At 42.3% G+C, this 13,693-nt stretch overlaps 2 protein-coding genes across 4 annotated transcripts; both read left to right on the forward strand.

Moving 5' to 3' along the window:
- The first annotated feature begins 263 nt into the window (after positions 1-263).
- On the forward strand, positions 264-3,151 carry znf593 (zinc finger protein 593). Of its 2 annotated transcripts, none has more exons than XM_041240524.1 (4): positions 264-369; positions 1,137-1,338; positions 1,820-1,882; positions 2,144-3,151. In XM_041240524.1, the coding sequence occupies exons 2-4, from the start codon at positions 1,139-1,141 to the stop codon at positions 2,277-2,279; spliced, it is 399 nt and encodes a 132-aa protein (XP_041096458.1). In that variant the 5' UTR covers positions 264-369; positions 1,137-1,138; the 3' UTR covers positions 2,280-3,151. The 2 variants fall into 2 exon arrangements, with proteins under 2 accessions (XP_041096458.1, XP_041096459.1); XM_041240525.1 differs by having other exon boundaries at positions 269-369; positions 1,132-1,338.
- An 856-nt stretch (positions 3,152-4,007) lies between these two features.
- selenon (selenoprotein N) lies at positions 4,008-13,656 on the forward strand. Of its 2 annotated transcripts, XM_041240523.1 has the most exons (13): positions 4,379-4,452; positions 5,546-5,656; positions 6,304-6,421; positions 6,770-6,900; positions 7,570-7,782; positions 8,028-8,152; positions 8,535-8,672; positions 9,067-9,148; positions 9,467-9,655; positions 10,131-10,236; positions 10,343-10,455; positions 10,924-11,025; positions 11,280-13,656. In XM_041240523.1, exons 3-13 carry the CDS (start codon positions 6,373-6,375, stop codon positions 11,451-11,453), a joined length of 1,422 nt encoding a protein of 473 aa, XP_041096457.1. In that variant the 5' UTR covers positions 4,379-4,452; positions 5,546-5,656; positions 6,304-6,372; the 3' UTR covers positions 11,454-13,656. The 2 variants fall into 2 exon arrangements, with proteins under 2 accessions (XP_041096456.1, XP_041096457.1); XM_041240522.1 differs by lacking the exon at positions 5,546-5,656 and having other exon boundaries at positions 4,008-4,452.
- Positions 13,657-13,693: the final 37 nt, after the last annotated feature.

The following is a 13,693-nucleotide window of genomic DNA, read 5'->3' on the forward strand; positions in this document are numbered from 1 at the left end:
CAGTTGCAAATTTCCATTTAGCTATAACATTTTATAATTAACTTGTCCGGGTTTAAGAACCCCTGTTCCAAACGATGTGTTACCTCTTTGTAAAAAAAAAACAAACAAAAAATCGTCCTATTTTAAGCTTCACCTTCAAAACACATTCGGGTGCTACAACCATTCATTGCACCAATTCAATCCTGTGCATATGCTGTATTTGTGTGCTGTGATTTCACCCTGCAGCCCGTCCACAGTTATCTACGTCTCCTTCAAGCACAATCTCCCGTTCCACCCGGAACGCTTGTTTGATGCACAGTGACTGAGGTCGGAAATCAGACACGTGGGAGAAAAACAGCACAAGCTGTCAGGAAAACAGCAGCTGGAAAGGTAAGGAAGACCTTTTTCAAAAAGTGACGGCTATACAGTAATCATATATTTAGTTGTACAGCCTATGTAGCGTTCTTATGTTGATTTTTTTTATTTTTTTTATTAAACTGCGAGTGCGTAAAATAGTTTTGTAGTGACGAAGATGCAGTGAACACATTCAAATGGAATTCCAATATGTTGAATATTGCGAATAACCGAAACATAACTTGGAAAAATTAAATCCCATTTTGAATTTCTATTTTGAATCCCAGTTTAGCTTTATTAGGTAATGTTCCGAAATTTTAATGTCTGAGTAAGCAACTTGGAGTTCTCGGTTCCCCTGTTTAGAGAACAACAGGTTGGGTTCAGGAGACATAGTTCCCAATACAATGTGTATCACGGTACTGAAATGTAATACGATAGGATCATTTCTGTTTAAATGCAAAGGTAAATGAGGTAAGTGGAGAATGTGTTCAAGCCAGATATCCATTGGTTGACTAAGTGCATACACGTGATGTAACAGTATGATGTATACAGTACATCATATCACCCTTAGGTATTGCCTAACTGTTATAGTTGTAAGGTCTGACGTTCAGTGTGTAACTATAGTATAGAAGATTGTAGTGAACAGCCACAAAATACCTGCAATTAAATTTTAGTATACAATGTAAAGTTAGGAGGACAACAGATTGCAGATTTTAATTAAGTGTTCTTTTTGTTTGTTGTAGATAGTTTGTATTTGGTATTTTGCTTGATCTATTAACATGTACATTTTTATTTGAGTTAAGCCATGGGGAAGTCCAAGCAAACAGGCAATCACAAGAGCGACAAGAAAAAGAACATAGCGAAGCTCTGGAAAACCAAACGGAGGACCAAGGACTTGGATCAGATCCATCATGACATGAAGCCAGAGGTCGCGGCCAAGCTGCTGCACCAGGAGGTGGACTATGATGTCACTGGAAGCGCCCAGCACTATTGCCTGCACTGCGCGTGAGTATGGCACTGTTTAGGGTTCTGTGTATTAATTTCATTGATAACCCCTGATAAAACAGAGATCGAACACTATAGACATTTTCTCATCAAGCTTACCAGGCACGCTGCGATTCCTCTGCTTTGCTGTTACTGTTTTCATTTTAGCTGTTCTCAAGCCTTTCTCAACAAGTGATAAATCATTTGTTTATAATAATAATCTTTATTTTTATATTGTGCCTTTCATAGTGGACAACCATCACAAAGCGCTTTACAAGATATGAGACTAAGGTGTGTGAACTGTGCAACTGTGACACTTAAAAGTCTCACCCGAAAGACGGAGCACAAGGAGGTTAAGTGACTCGCTCGGGGTCACACAATGAGTCAGTCGCTTGAGCTGGGATTTGAACCGGGTACCTCCTGGTTACAAGCCCATTTGGTCAGATGTTTTACATACAATATATATAGTCTTTTTTTTTTTTTTATTCCGTTTCACAAACAGGCGGTACTTTGTGGATCTGAGGAGCTTGAAGGAACACGTTAAAACCAAGGTGCATAAAAGAAGGTAATGTTTTATTGCTGCCTCTTTCTCTCTTTTGTTTTTTGTTTTCCAAAGGGAGAGTACGGTGCATGATTTCTATCATAAATGCAATGTTAGTAAATATCTGAGCTGTTCCCAAAATGTAATCCAATGGGGTCATTGTAGAACTATTTTAAACCACTGTATCCCCTTCATAACTTCTGATGTGTGACTGCTGCCTTTGGGAGTGTGTTTGACACCCCCTCTGATCTGTGCTGCCTTTCTGTCCATGCGTCTTCCTTGCAGACTGAAGCAGCTGCGGGAGGAGCCCTATACCCAGGCGGAGGCTGAGAGAGCTGCAGGGATGGGCTCTTACATCGCGGCCAAGAAAGTGGAGGTGCAAACCCAGCCGTTCGAGGAGGAGACAGAGGAGATGAAGTGAACACGTCTGCCTTTGCAAGCCCCAGTACCTGTGTTGCCGTCGTCTAGTTGTGATAGCCTCCAGGGTGTGTGGTGTGCCCCACTATGTCTGGTTGAGGGGTAATAGACCTTTTTTTGTATAAGGAGACGTGCAATACTGCAGGTTAAGAGTGTGTTTTGTAAGAAGGGGGACCTGGTTTCAAATACCAGTTTAGTAACTGATGTACTAGACTGAGTGTGTTGGCAACTTACCATACCTTATTCATGTGCCTAACCCCTGATCAGCTGTGCAACTGGAACCACACTGTATATTAAAGGTGACGGAATTGTTTGGCTGTCCAGCTTAATTATTAACATTGCAAAGGTTACTCACCACAAATGTGAACTGCTACAATACTGAATAGGGTGTGGGGTGCTGTATGTATGTTGTAGTGCGTGAAGAAATGTTTGGGTAGGATGGATTACTGAGAATCATCAGATTGTTTTATTATGCCTTCAATAATTGACGTTTATACATTACAGAATGCATCTCAGTGATGTGATTTGCATAACCGTGACTCGGTCCTCTGAACAGATCATTTGCGTGCTGCATTCTGCAGTGTTTATTTTGTGTCCAGCCCTTGTATGTGTTAATGACCAGTCCTGTGCACCACGCAGAAAAAAAAGAAACTGTTTTTAAAATCTAATTTCCCAAAAATAAAAATAATGATGATATATTTTTAGTCAGATATCTGCCTTTTATGCTATACCTCACACTGATCTGTTCTTTCAAAAAAAATAATAAACATGTGCACGTGTGTTACAGGTAAAGACTGTGTTTCAGATCTAGGAACGAGTGGCTGTAATTTGTATGCTACTGTATGTGAATGTGTACAAATAAAAGCTGCAAAAAGAGTTGTGGTTTTCTGCAAGGAAACATTCTTTATAGGTCTAGGGGTGGCACAGGCATCCGCGATCACGTCTTGGGAAGTCACTATGATCCTGCTTTCCTGGGATTGTTTCTGAATAGTTGCACTCAGCTAATGCAGGTCTAGTGGATCACATGACACCACACGTGACTGCATATTTACACATTTTGTTATTTTGCTTGTGTTTTCCAGTGTATTGGCAACAGGGTATAAAGTAGATATAGAAATTAATTGTTCACATTTTTCCCCACTTCTGAAATGGATTGTAGTAGTTGATCACACATAATTTTCATATTACAAACAGAAATAAATACATAAAATAGAGGGAGTCAGTATAAGTAAAAGCATGTAATTCATCTGTTAAGAGATAGGCTACCTTCATAGGGAAAGATATAAAAGGAGTGATTTTGTTAGTGTGGGCTGGCTTATCAGGGTCCTCTCTTCCTTTCTACTTTTCTTTTTTGCAAGGAAAATAATGAAATAGCGGCTCTTCTGATACCTGCCCAAGTCCTGGTTTGATTGCAGCTGTGCCAATGGATTGTAACTGAGCTACATCACCTCAAGGGGTTTGTTGCCAGGAATCTAAAGCAACTTTCAGTAAAACTTATGTTCTTACATTCTGGTTCTATAGCGCTGCATTTGAACATTCAGCACTTCCGACAAAGCCGTTTACAATGTGGCGCATTAACTTTGATTTAATCCTGGTATGTGTTTCCTTTTGGAAAAATGTTGAATGGAATATTTATGTGTATTTGTTGTTTGCGGTGAAATGGAAGGACTGTGTCTTTAAAATTGTAACAACAGGCAGCGGTCTGCCTTCTCTCTGGGGGTCTGACCAGTGGAAACCAGCACAATGCCGCTTTAAGACTGCAGTGTGGCTGACTGTGTTTGTGCCAGACACAGTACAGTAACTTTCCCATGCACCATTAGGCGTTTCACAAGCAGCAGCGCCACAAGAAAGACATCCAGTGTCCGTGGTTTTCAGAAATGGGGCCAGAGCGAGCGTGAACAGTTGAAACACGGGGCTATTCCGAGCCCAAGGAGGCAACTGAATGAGACATGGCCATGGACGTTAGGAAAAGAAAGAACGGCGAGAAGGAAGATTTGGCCTCGGATGATAGAAACGCGAAGTCGTCGGAAAAAGCAAGACCAGCACCGCACCCTGAGCGCTCCCGTCGCCGCCGCTGTTCCAAACTCCTTACCGTACTGTTTCTCCTTCTGTTTGTTCCGATCGCTTCGCTGCTGGGAATAAAATACTACCGCGATGGGCTACTCGCTAGGCGTCAAGTAAGTGATTGTTGTATTTATTATATATATATTATATATATATATATATATATATAATATATATATATATATATATATTAAAAAAAACATATATCACTGTTTCTCTTTTGGAATGTTATAACTTCAAGATAAACTGATATGCCTTTGAAATACCTATAAATAAATAACTAAATATGATTTTTGCATTAGAATGTACAATAGTTTGTTTATTATTATTATTTGTAACGGCACTTTATAATTGCAGTGCCCTTTTTGGAGGCTTCCAGCGTCTGCTATTTCTCCCTGGGGTGTGAATGAATGATTTGTCTCGCTAGGTCTCCTTCGACCACACCAAAGCAGTCTGCTTTTTAAGTAAATGAACGCACCGAGTGCTGACTTAGGGAGCGCATCCACGCGTTATTTACGTACTCCCGCAAGTTATATTTGAAATATTGAATTTTTAGAGGTAACGTGCTTAACAATATTGTTTTCAATACAGTAAACAAAAAACAGCGTGTTAGACAGTGAGCGTGTTGCTGTGTTCATGGCGTTTTGCTGTTAAACTAACACCGCTGTTGAAGTTGTTGCCGCTGCTAAGCGAGAGGATGTGTGTGTTGCAGGAACAACGCCAAGTCCTTTAAAAAAAGCAACTTTGTTCACAAACAAGAGACATTGTTTACAACTGTTTAACAGAAACATTTGGTTTTAAATGTTTTTTTTTCTTTTTTTTGGTCAGCCCCTCCCCCCGTTTATTATGTAATTTATGAAGGCTAACTTTGTATTGTGATGAAACATATGGGCAAACAAAGGACATGACATTTGTAGCTCACCAGTATTTTGTTATTGTTATCTCCTGCACAGTCCGCCCTATTCACAAAACTGTCACAGCCATTTTAAAGTGTTTTAGTAAGGACTTTCGTTTGCTGAAGATCTGCAGTGTTCATAAACATTCTCTTAGGTTAAATAATGATTTTAAAACTGAAAATAAAGTAACACACCCTTTCTAAAAGAAGACTGCGAAGTTGGACATTAAATGAAACAGTCCATAAAACAGTGTTTGTGTTTTGTGACAAGGACCTAGTGTTGCTATGTAATGTGGCAGTCTTTTTCAAAGATATTGCAGGTTGAAGTGCTGTGACCGGGATGCAATGAGTCTGTGGGGTTAACAGATGTCCTTAGGAATGGGAAGAAGACCCCTAGTGCATAGCACAATCACCCTTTCCAGGTTTTAATACAAGCTTGATTATGGACAGTGTACAGGTAGCTTGCTCAGGCATGCTGATTAAACATAGTAAAACCAGGAATGGAGCAAACTGATGCAATGGGAGTCATTTTTCTATCCCTGTGTCCAGATAAATTATTTCCAAACGTAACAAAAAATTGCACAACCAACTGCAAGTTATCCCCAGAGTATTCTCTGTTGAATCTTTGTATTTTAGATATTCCTGAGAAACTGAACCAGCAAACTGCTGGCCTTCGGTATCCTGTATATCGCAATTGGAGCTTCTAGAGAACAGAGTAACATATTGTATCAGTGGGGGAACCAAAGGCAGATTTTGGCAAAATGTAACTTCAGTTGGAATCTAGATATGTCATACCCACAATGGTTATTTGCATGAGTGTTGCTTACCAATTCTGTCAAAATATAATAAGTGCTTCAGTTGAAAGTTGTGTCAGTGTAATAGAGGGCAATGTCCCAGTTTAATTCATCCATTATTTATTCATCTTTCAGTTTAAGTCTATAGTGAAATGACTTCAGTTCAACCAGATAAACAAGCAAACCATTGCCGGCTGTGTGTATACTGGATCTGTGTATAGTATTCATTTTGGAATGCATGCAGACAGGTCTCAGAGCTCTGTATTGTCTTTCAGGAGGCTGCCCTACACTGTCTGGGGAATGAAGGGCTGTTTCTCTTCTCCTCGCTGGACTCTGATAATGACATGTTCCTCAGCCCAGACGAGTTCAGAACCATAGCAGAGAAACTCACAGGTGTTTGAAAATAATTCATATTTTGCTATAGAGGTTTTTAATGTTAACTATGTGTTTGTAAAACTTTTGACAGTCTTAAACAGAATGTGAATTGCTTATTAATACAGTTTCAAAAATTAAATAAAAAGTCAGGGAACTGGTTTGTTGCCAGTGTCAAATTATTTAACATATACAGCTAACCTACACTGCAAGGCACAATTTTGGACACAAATCTTTTTGAGCACTGGCAGTGTACAGTAAGTCAGGAAAGCTGCAAAGGCAGATAGTGGCAGGATAAATAAATAGACACCTTGCCCATGTATTTCCTGAAGCTGTAAAAGCATGGTGCCTGCTCTCTACCTTCTCCAGGTATCTCCCCACCCTCGGAGTTCGAGGAGGAGTGGGGCCCCGATGAGAATGGAGAGACCCTCACTGTTGTGGCCAAATTCCAGCCTCTCGTGATGGAAACCATGACGAAAAGCAAAGACGGGTTCCTGGGGGTGAGTGGGATAGCAATAGATCCCATTTCTTCATGTGAATCTGACAGGGAAGATCGGTTTATGCTGAGGGTTCACATGTCCTAGCACCGGAGATATGATTTCTATTGAAAATCCTGGCATCCATTTCAATAAATACACACACAAACACACACTGTTTAAATATATAAGAAAAGTAGACCTACGAAGGTCACAGATTATTTCTGACAGCCTTTAAAGACGACACAAGCTAAACTAAAAGAAATGAAGTCAAGTAGACAACGTTTTTTTACCTCTCGGGTAAATGCATCATTAGCATGCTCGATTCTGTTTCATTTTAAGATTAAACATGTTTGAACATTTAACCACTAGGATAACACATAACGAGAAGCCCTGGTTTGACAAAGCTATAAACGTTTAACGTTTTGAATAACGTTTAAACTCTGAACTATTACCCCTCCTAGTGGTGATGCACAGGTTTGTCTGTAGGTTTGTGTTTCCCCCTAGTGGTCATGACACACAGGTTTGGATCTGGAACACCTGTTAATCTTGACTAATTAAGCCTATAATTGGTTCAATTAAGTTGAAATGAAAACCAGAAGCTCCAGTAGCTTTCCAGGACCAGAGTTGGAGACCCCTGATCTAAGATGATGGTTGACCCCCCCCCCCCATGTATGCGCTGTGCCTCTGCAGGTCTCCCACCGCTCTCTGAGCGGACTGAGGGACTGGAAGAGCCCTGCTTCCCCCTCCAGAGTCTACTCTGCCAGCCAGTTCCGGGCCTTCCTGCCCCCCAAGAACAAGCTGGAGGTGGGGGAGACCTGGTGGCTCATTCCCAGCGAGCTCAACATCTTCACAGGATACCTGTCCAACAACCGCTACCACCCCCCAGCTCCACGGGGCAAAGAGGTGAGGAGCGTCTTCATCAAGCATTCCTTCCAGATCACATTCCCCTTTCACATTGGACCTGGGTTCCAACATGCTGGTCACAGTACAATGTGCATGCCGAAACATGTGATGCTCCCAAGGAGCTACTCTGTGTGAAGTGTAATGAGATGCTACAACTGTATGACCGCGCAAGTGGCTGTGCGTTGCTTTTGTCATGCATCACAAATCTCAATGTCACAATGTGTGTGCCGCTTGGTTTGTTTCAGGTGCTCATTCACAGTCTCCTGAGCATGTTCCACCCGCGTCCCTTTGTGAAGACGCGCTTTGCCCCACAGGGAGCGGTGGCCTGTGTCAGAGCCATCAGCGACTACTACTACGACATCGTCTTCAGGTGAGCAGGCAGGGGATCAGGGGGTACATACGTCTCTGTGTGTCACACTCTCACAAAACAAAAATCCTTGTCAACGCTCACTTGAGTGCTGCTTCAGAATATGGCCGCTAGAGTTTTATGTAAACCGCATGTCCACTTGTGATGAAGCTTCCTAACGATATTCATGTCTCTGATTTTTATCATGATGCTGCTGGTTCCAATTTATTCATTTATTGGATTTTTTTGTGCACTTCATATGATATGTACTTGTCATGGTTGCTTACTTTTCATCGAACAGACACTTGTAATGTGGCATTTATATCCTGGGGGATATACACTACCTTCCAGCAAGCACTGTGTGTGTGTGTGTTACTGACACGCCTGCTTTTAATTGTCTCTTCAGGATCCATGCAGAGTTTCAGCTGAACGATGTTCCAGATTTCCCGTTCTGGTTCTCTCCTGGTCAGTTCACAGGAAACATCGTCTTGTCCAGGGATTCCTCCCACGTGCGTGAATTCCGTCTCCACGTTCCCAACAACAGGTCTGCGGCTGGATTTCCCTGCTCCTTTCATACTCGGCCTGAACAAGTCGTAACTGCTCTGCAGACTGCACTGGTGCTGCTGTTAGCTCACACGTTTAATAGTTTTCATCAGTAACGATTAACAATTAGAAACACTTGCTTATAAACTACATAGCAGATACTTCAGGGTACAGTGCATGCTAATTAAGCACTGCAGCTCGACAGGGTGTGTTGTGCCGTATACAATGGCTGTGAGGATCTTTGACATCACATAGTCCATTGAAATGAGTAGAAGGACAATCCTTGCCATTGTATAGTAAGTTATTGCATTGTGAAAATGTCCTGACAGCAGACCAATGACAAAGCCTCCAGTCAGTCTGGCTGTTCTCTCACTGGTCGTTTCTTCTGCTCTCAGGTCATTGAACGTGGACATGGAGTGGCTGTATGGAGCCAGCGAGAGCAGCAACATGGAGGTGGATATTGGCTACCTGCCCCAGGTACAGCAGAGCTTTACTAAGAGAATTCGAACAGGTCTGTGCAGCAGGCTTGGCTGATGCTGGCGGTTACTGTTGTATCGTCTGTGTGACGTGCCCTGTGGGATTGTATTGATTATTGACGTGAGGGAATGGAAATAAGACTCTCATTGCACAGCAGTTTGATCCATTCCTGGTTTTACTATGAGTAATAAGACACACCTGACCTGTGGCTAATCCGGCTCCTGGCAAAGCCTGGAATGGGTGAAACTGCTATGCAATGGGAGTCTTGTTTCCATCCCATTTCATTCCACCACCACATTTAATCCGTGTTTGTTACAGATGGAGCTTGAAGCCACCGCCCCCTCGATTCCCTCTTTCATTCACGACGAGGAGGGGAATGTGATTGACAGCCTGGACGCCAACGGAGAGCCAATCCAGTTTGTGTTTGAGGAGATTGAGTGGCTCTCTCAGATCACAAGAGAGGAGGCGAGCCGGCGGCTGGAGGTCACTCTGTACCCCTTCAAGAAGGCAAGTCTGCTCCGGCAGAGAGAATGGGACACCAGAGGGATACTTCAAACCCTTAGCATTAGCCTACGTTAACTGATATGCATATGAAATATTAATCTTACCCCTCCTGCCATACTGACAACAAACACTTGAGTCTTGCAGTGTCCCCCTTTTATAAGGTTCCCATTATTATACTGCAGAGCCAATTATAAGGGTCCCTCATTTGCTACATATGCTAGCACACTCCTTATAAGATGGAACAGAAATAGCACAGTCTTGGAACTAGAGCATGGCTCCCAACTATAGCATTGTAAAGGAGAGCTGTAGTTTTCATTCAAGGGTCTCAATATGAGCTACCATCACTTTTCATATACAGTCTATTGTTCAGGTAGTCCAATCACAAGGCAATACAAGGTCAGGTCGAGGCTTCAGGTTTTTATTCTCGGCTGCTGTTGATGCGTTTAGTGGACCCATGCACTATGTCCTTCATTGGTAGGTTTCGTACCATCCCTTCAGCGAAGCCTTTGACCGAGCCAAGGCAGAGAATAAGCTGGTGCACTCCCTGCTGCTGTGGGGGGCCTTGGATGACCAGTCCTGCTGAGGTGAGAGAGAGAGAGAGAGGTGTATACGTGCGCAGTGCAGCTGGTATGTGATGGTGGGCTAGCAGAGCTGTGTGTAATCGTTTCCCCGTCTCTCCCTGTCTCCCAGGTTCGGGGCGGACTCTCCGGGAGACAGTCCTGGAAAGTTCGCCCGTCCTGGCTCTGCTCAATCAGAGCTTCGTCAGCAGCTGGTCTCTGGTGAAGGAGCTGGAGGAGCTGCAGGTGAGTGCCCCTCTCTGGACCACACCAGGGGTCAACTACAAGTGCAGCAGAACTGTTTGTAATTGACAATTGCACTAAAAAGTAACCTAAACAGCTACACACTAACATGTTTACTCTGTTTATTCTAAATAACCAAGCAATAATAACAGCTGCAAATACACGCACACACTCCTGCATACGCGCACACACTACGCTTTCAATTTTAATGAGAGTCTAATTTAGTTTTTACATCCCGCTTGTGGGATATTTATTTTGCTGTTGTATAATATCCTTAGAAAATATTACAAGTAACAGTACCCATCCTTGTTTGAATATGTTTTCTTCACATTGAAATGTTACTGGTGCATTTTCGGAGTTGAACACATTTTCGAAGTCTCTGATTGAATCCAGCTTGATAGCTCAGTACACAGATGGGCACAGAGCTATTTAAAGGCCAGGTTCAGTTGAAATGTTGGTTTTTTTTCCTAGAGCAACAAGGGGAACCCTGCCCACGCTCAGTTAGCCAGCCTGCATTTAGAGAAGTACAACTTCCCTGTGGAGATGATGGTGTGTCTGCCCAATGGGACTGTGGTAAGTCAATTTCTATAAAGCCCTCACTGTCTTTGTGTTTTTTAATGCTGTGTAGTGTTGTACTCCATTTTTAATGATGCCTTTTTACAGGAAGGAACACATGAAATGCTACTCTTTTTTTTAATTTTTTATTGCGCTGTAGAATCAATTGGATGTGGTTTGAAATCACTTCCTGTGCTGTAGGTCAGTTTCACTTGTCTGTGTGTATGATTTAAGCCCTTTAATTGTTTTGATCCTGTTCTTTTGTGTTGCAGGTTCACCACATCAACGCAAACTACTTCCTAGACGTGACTTCCATGAGACCTGAGGAGTCAAACGAGGGAAACCCCTTTGATTTCTCAGCAGGGTTTGAGGACCCCACCACCGCCACGTACGTCCGCTTCCTGAAGGAGGGGCTGGAGAAAGCCCGGGAGTATCTGGGGAACTAGACAGCACAGGAGAGCTTGGAAAGACTCCCCAGTACTCTTCCAGTCCAGGCCAAGACCTTGTATAATTATTTAAAGGGTTATAGCCAATTAAGTAATTCCCAAGAAATCTTAAATGTCCAGTTTGAGCAAACAGAACTGTTCGGCTTCACTTCATGGTTCCCAAACTGCACCAGATAGAGACCCCTGCACACAACTACTGCCCCCCCCCCCCCCCCCCCCAGCCCACCTTAAAACTCCTCATGCACACAAGAGAATAGACACCACCTGGTTACAGTCAGTGTTGGGTCTCTATTACCCCCTTGCTGCTCTTGTTACCTGCCAGGATCCTGTAAGTTCTCTATGCAAAGACTGAAAGGGTTATAACCTCTCAAACAGGAGGTGTATTGAAGTGAGGTTGCCCGCTCGCTGCCTGGGGGGGTTCTATTGATTGTCCAGCAGGTTCCATGGTTAGTTTTGTAATACTGGGGTTTTACTTACACCCAATGCCCATGCACACACATTCATTATATGGGTCTTTAGTTTTTAAAGAAAATACATTTTCAATTTAAAATGGTATCTGATACTAAACAAGGCTAAAGAAATGTCTGTTTACAAGCCATGCTTCCAGACTGTTGTACTTCCTGGGTCATTTTACCTGAAGGGTGAAGTTGTCCCCACCCCCATTCCCTGGCTTCTTTCCTGTCAGTAGCCAATCGGCTGCTTCCCTTATTGACTGGCACGCTTTCAGCCAGTAACATGCTTTGTCCCAGAATCCGCTGCCAAGGTGAAATGACCCAGGAAGAACAGTAAAAGGCTTGGAAGGAAAGCAAACCTTTCACTTTCTTGAACCGTAGTGTGGTACCAGGTGTCTGTTTTAAATACATGTTTGCTGAAGCACCTGCTTCTGTGAGACCTGTGTAGCTAAGGGGAGTAAACAGAATTTCAAATTGCATTGAACGAATATATTGGAATCTGAAGTGCTCTGCTGGGCAATCAAAGTGGACAATCCAGCCTTTTTTGTTAAATGATTTTTAATTTTTTTTTTTTTCTGGTTATATCAAAAATGACAAACTGCAATATGTACTGTAAGAATGTATGCTAGATGTACTGTTTTTATAATGTTTACATTGTGTGTTTTCTATGCTGTATGGTAGACAGCCTGTTTTTTTTTTAATGTAGTACCACGGTAGCCCAATAGAGGGCAGTGTAGCGTGGGCAGTTGGTTCTAGAACCATTGCTCTTTGTGACGGCCTGCTCTGAAAGCTCTCTGTGGGCGGGGACAGGCCTGATGTTGAGTAGTTGTGTCTGGAAGCAATGTCCCCTCTCTGCCCCTAGAGGGAGACAGTGGGTTTCTTCATCCATAGAACAACACATGCAATTGAGAATACATTTCCATAATCAAAATCCTAGTTGGAAAAAGTGTATTTTTCATTTTCCTTAATGAATTTAACACATTTTAACAGATTTGCTTTAGTTGTTGGATTTAAAAGAATGAAGACGTTGACAATGTCTTAAACATTTGTTTACTTCACTGTTAAATGCGACACCCTGTAGTGCTATTAACACATTCACCACTCTCTCAACGACAGCAGTTAGGTGCTATTTTAATTTGCACTGTGGTCCCAGTACAGTGGTGGCCAACACTAGTCCTCAGGCATCTGAGTCTGCATCAGCCAGGATGCAAAAGTGAACCAACCCTCGTCTCACGATTCTAAAATGTGTTTATTATATACTGGTTTGCTCTTAAACATTTGAGATGCAGACTTTATAGTCACAGGCTAAACATGCCAGTAACACTCCCATTGCAAATGTGCCACAAATGACTTTTTTTTTTACTGTTTCAAACACTATAAACCAACATTATTAATGCTCCTTTCTTTTTGAGCTGGCTACTTAAGCAATACTTCTAAAATTGCACTACAATGGCTAGTTACGAATTTCTTTTAAAACCAACCCGACCATGTTGAGAGTGTTCAATGGTACCCTTGTGTTGATGCAGAAGGACTGGTTCGTTTTATATCATGCTGTAGTGCTTGTACAAATACTGGGGTTCACAGTCACTGTAGCACTGAAAGCGAGGCAGTCCACATGCATTAGAAACTGCATAAGACACATGCTACCACTACTTGTAACCAGCTATGAATATGTGAACACAATGCAATTTGCTGCATAAGCCCTTCAAAAGAGCATTCTGTTATTAATAAAATGTTATTTTTCACTGTAAGACTATATTTTTAACTTTGCCCACCACTGCCCTAATC

The sequence above is a fragment of the Polyodon spathula genome, unplaced genomic scaffold, assembly GCF_017654505.1.
Source record: "Polyodon spathula isolate WHYD16114869_AA unplaced genomic scaffold, ASM1765450v1 scaffolds_613, whole genome shotgun sequence".
Taxonomy (NCBI): Eukaryota; Metazoa; Chordata; class Actinopteri; order Acipenseriformes; family Polyodontidae; genus Polyodon; species Polyodon spathula.

Bases quoted from the DNA above. Each gene is read 5' to 3' on its own strand.
- znf593 (XM_041240524.1), top strand. From the start codon at position 1,139: ATGGGGAAGTCCAAGCAAACAGGCAATCACAAGAGCGACAAGAAAAAG. The intron at 1,339-1,819 runs GTGAGTATGGCA...TTTCACAAACAG, and splicing joins CACTATTGCCTGCACTGCGC to GCGGTACTTTGTGGATCTGA. The intron at 1,883-2,143 runs GTAATGTTTTAT...TCTTCCTTGCAG, and splicing joins ACCAAGGTGCATAAAAGAAG to ACTGAAGCAGCTGCGGGAGG.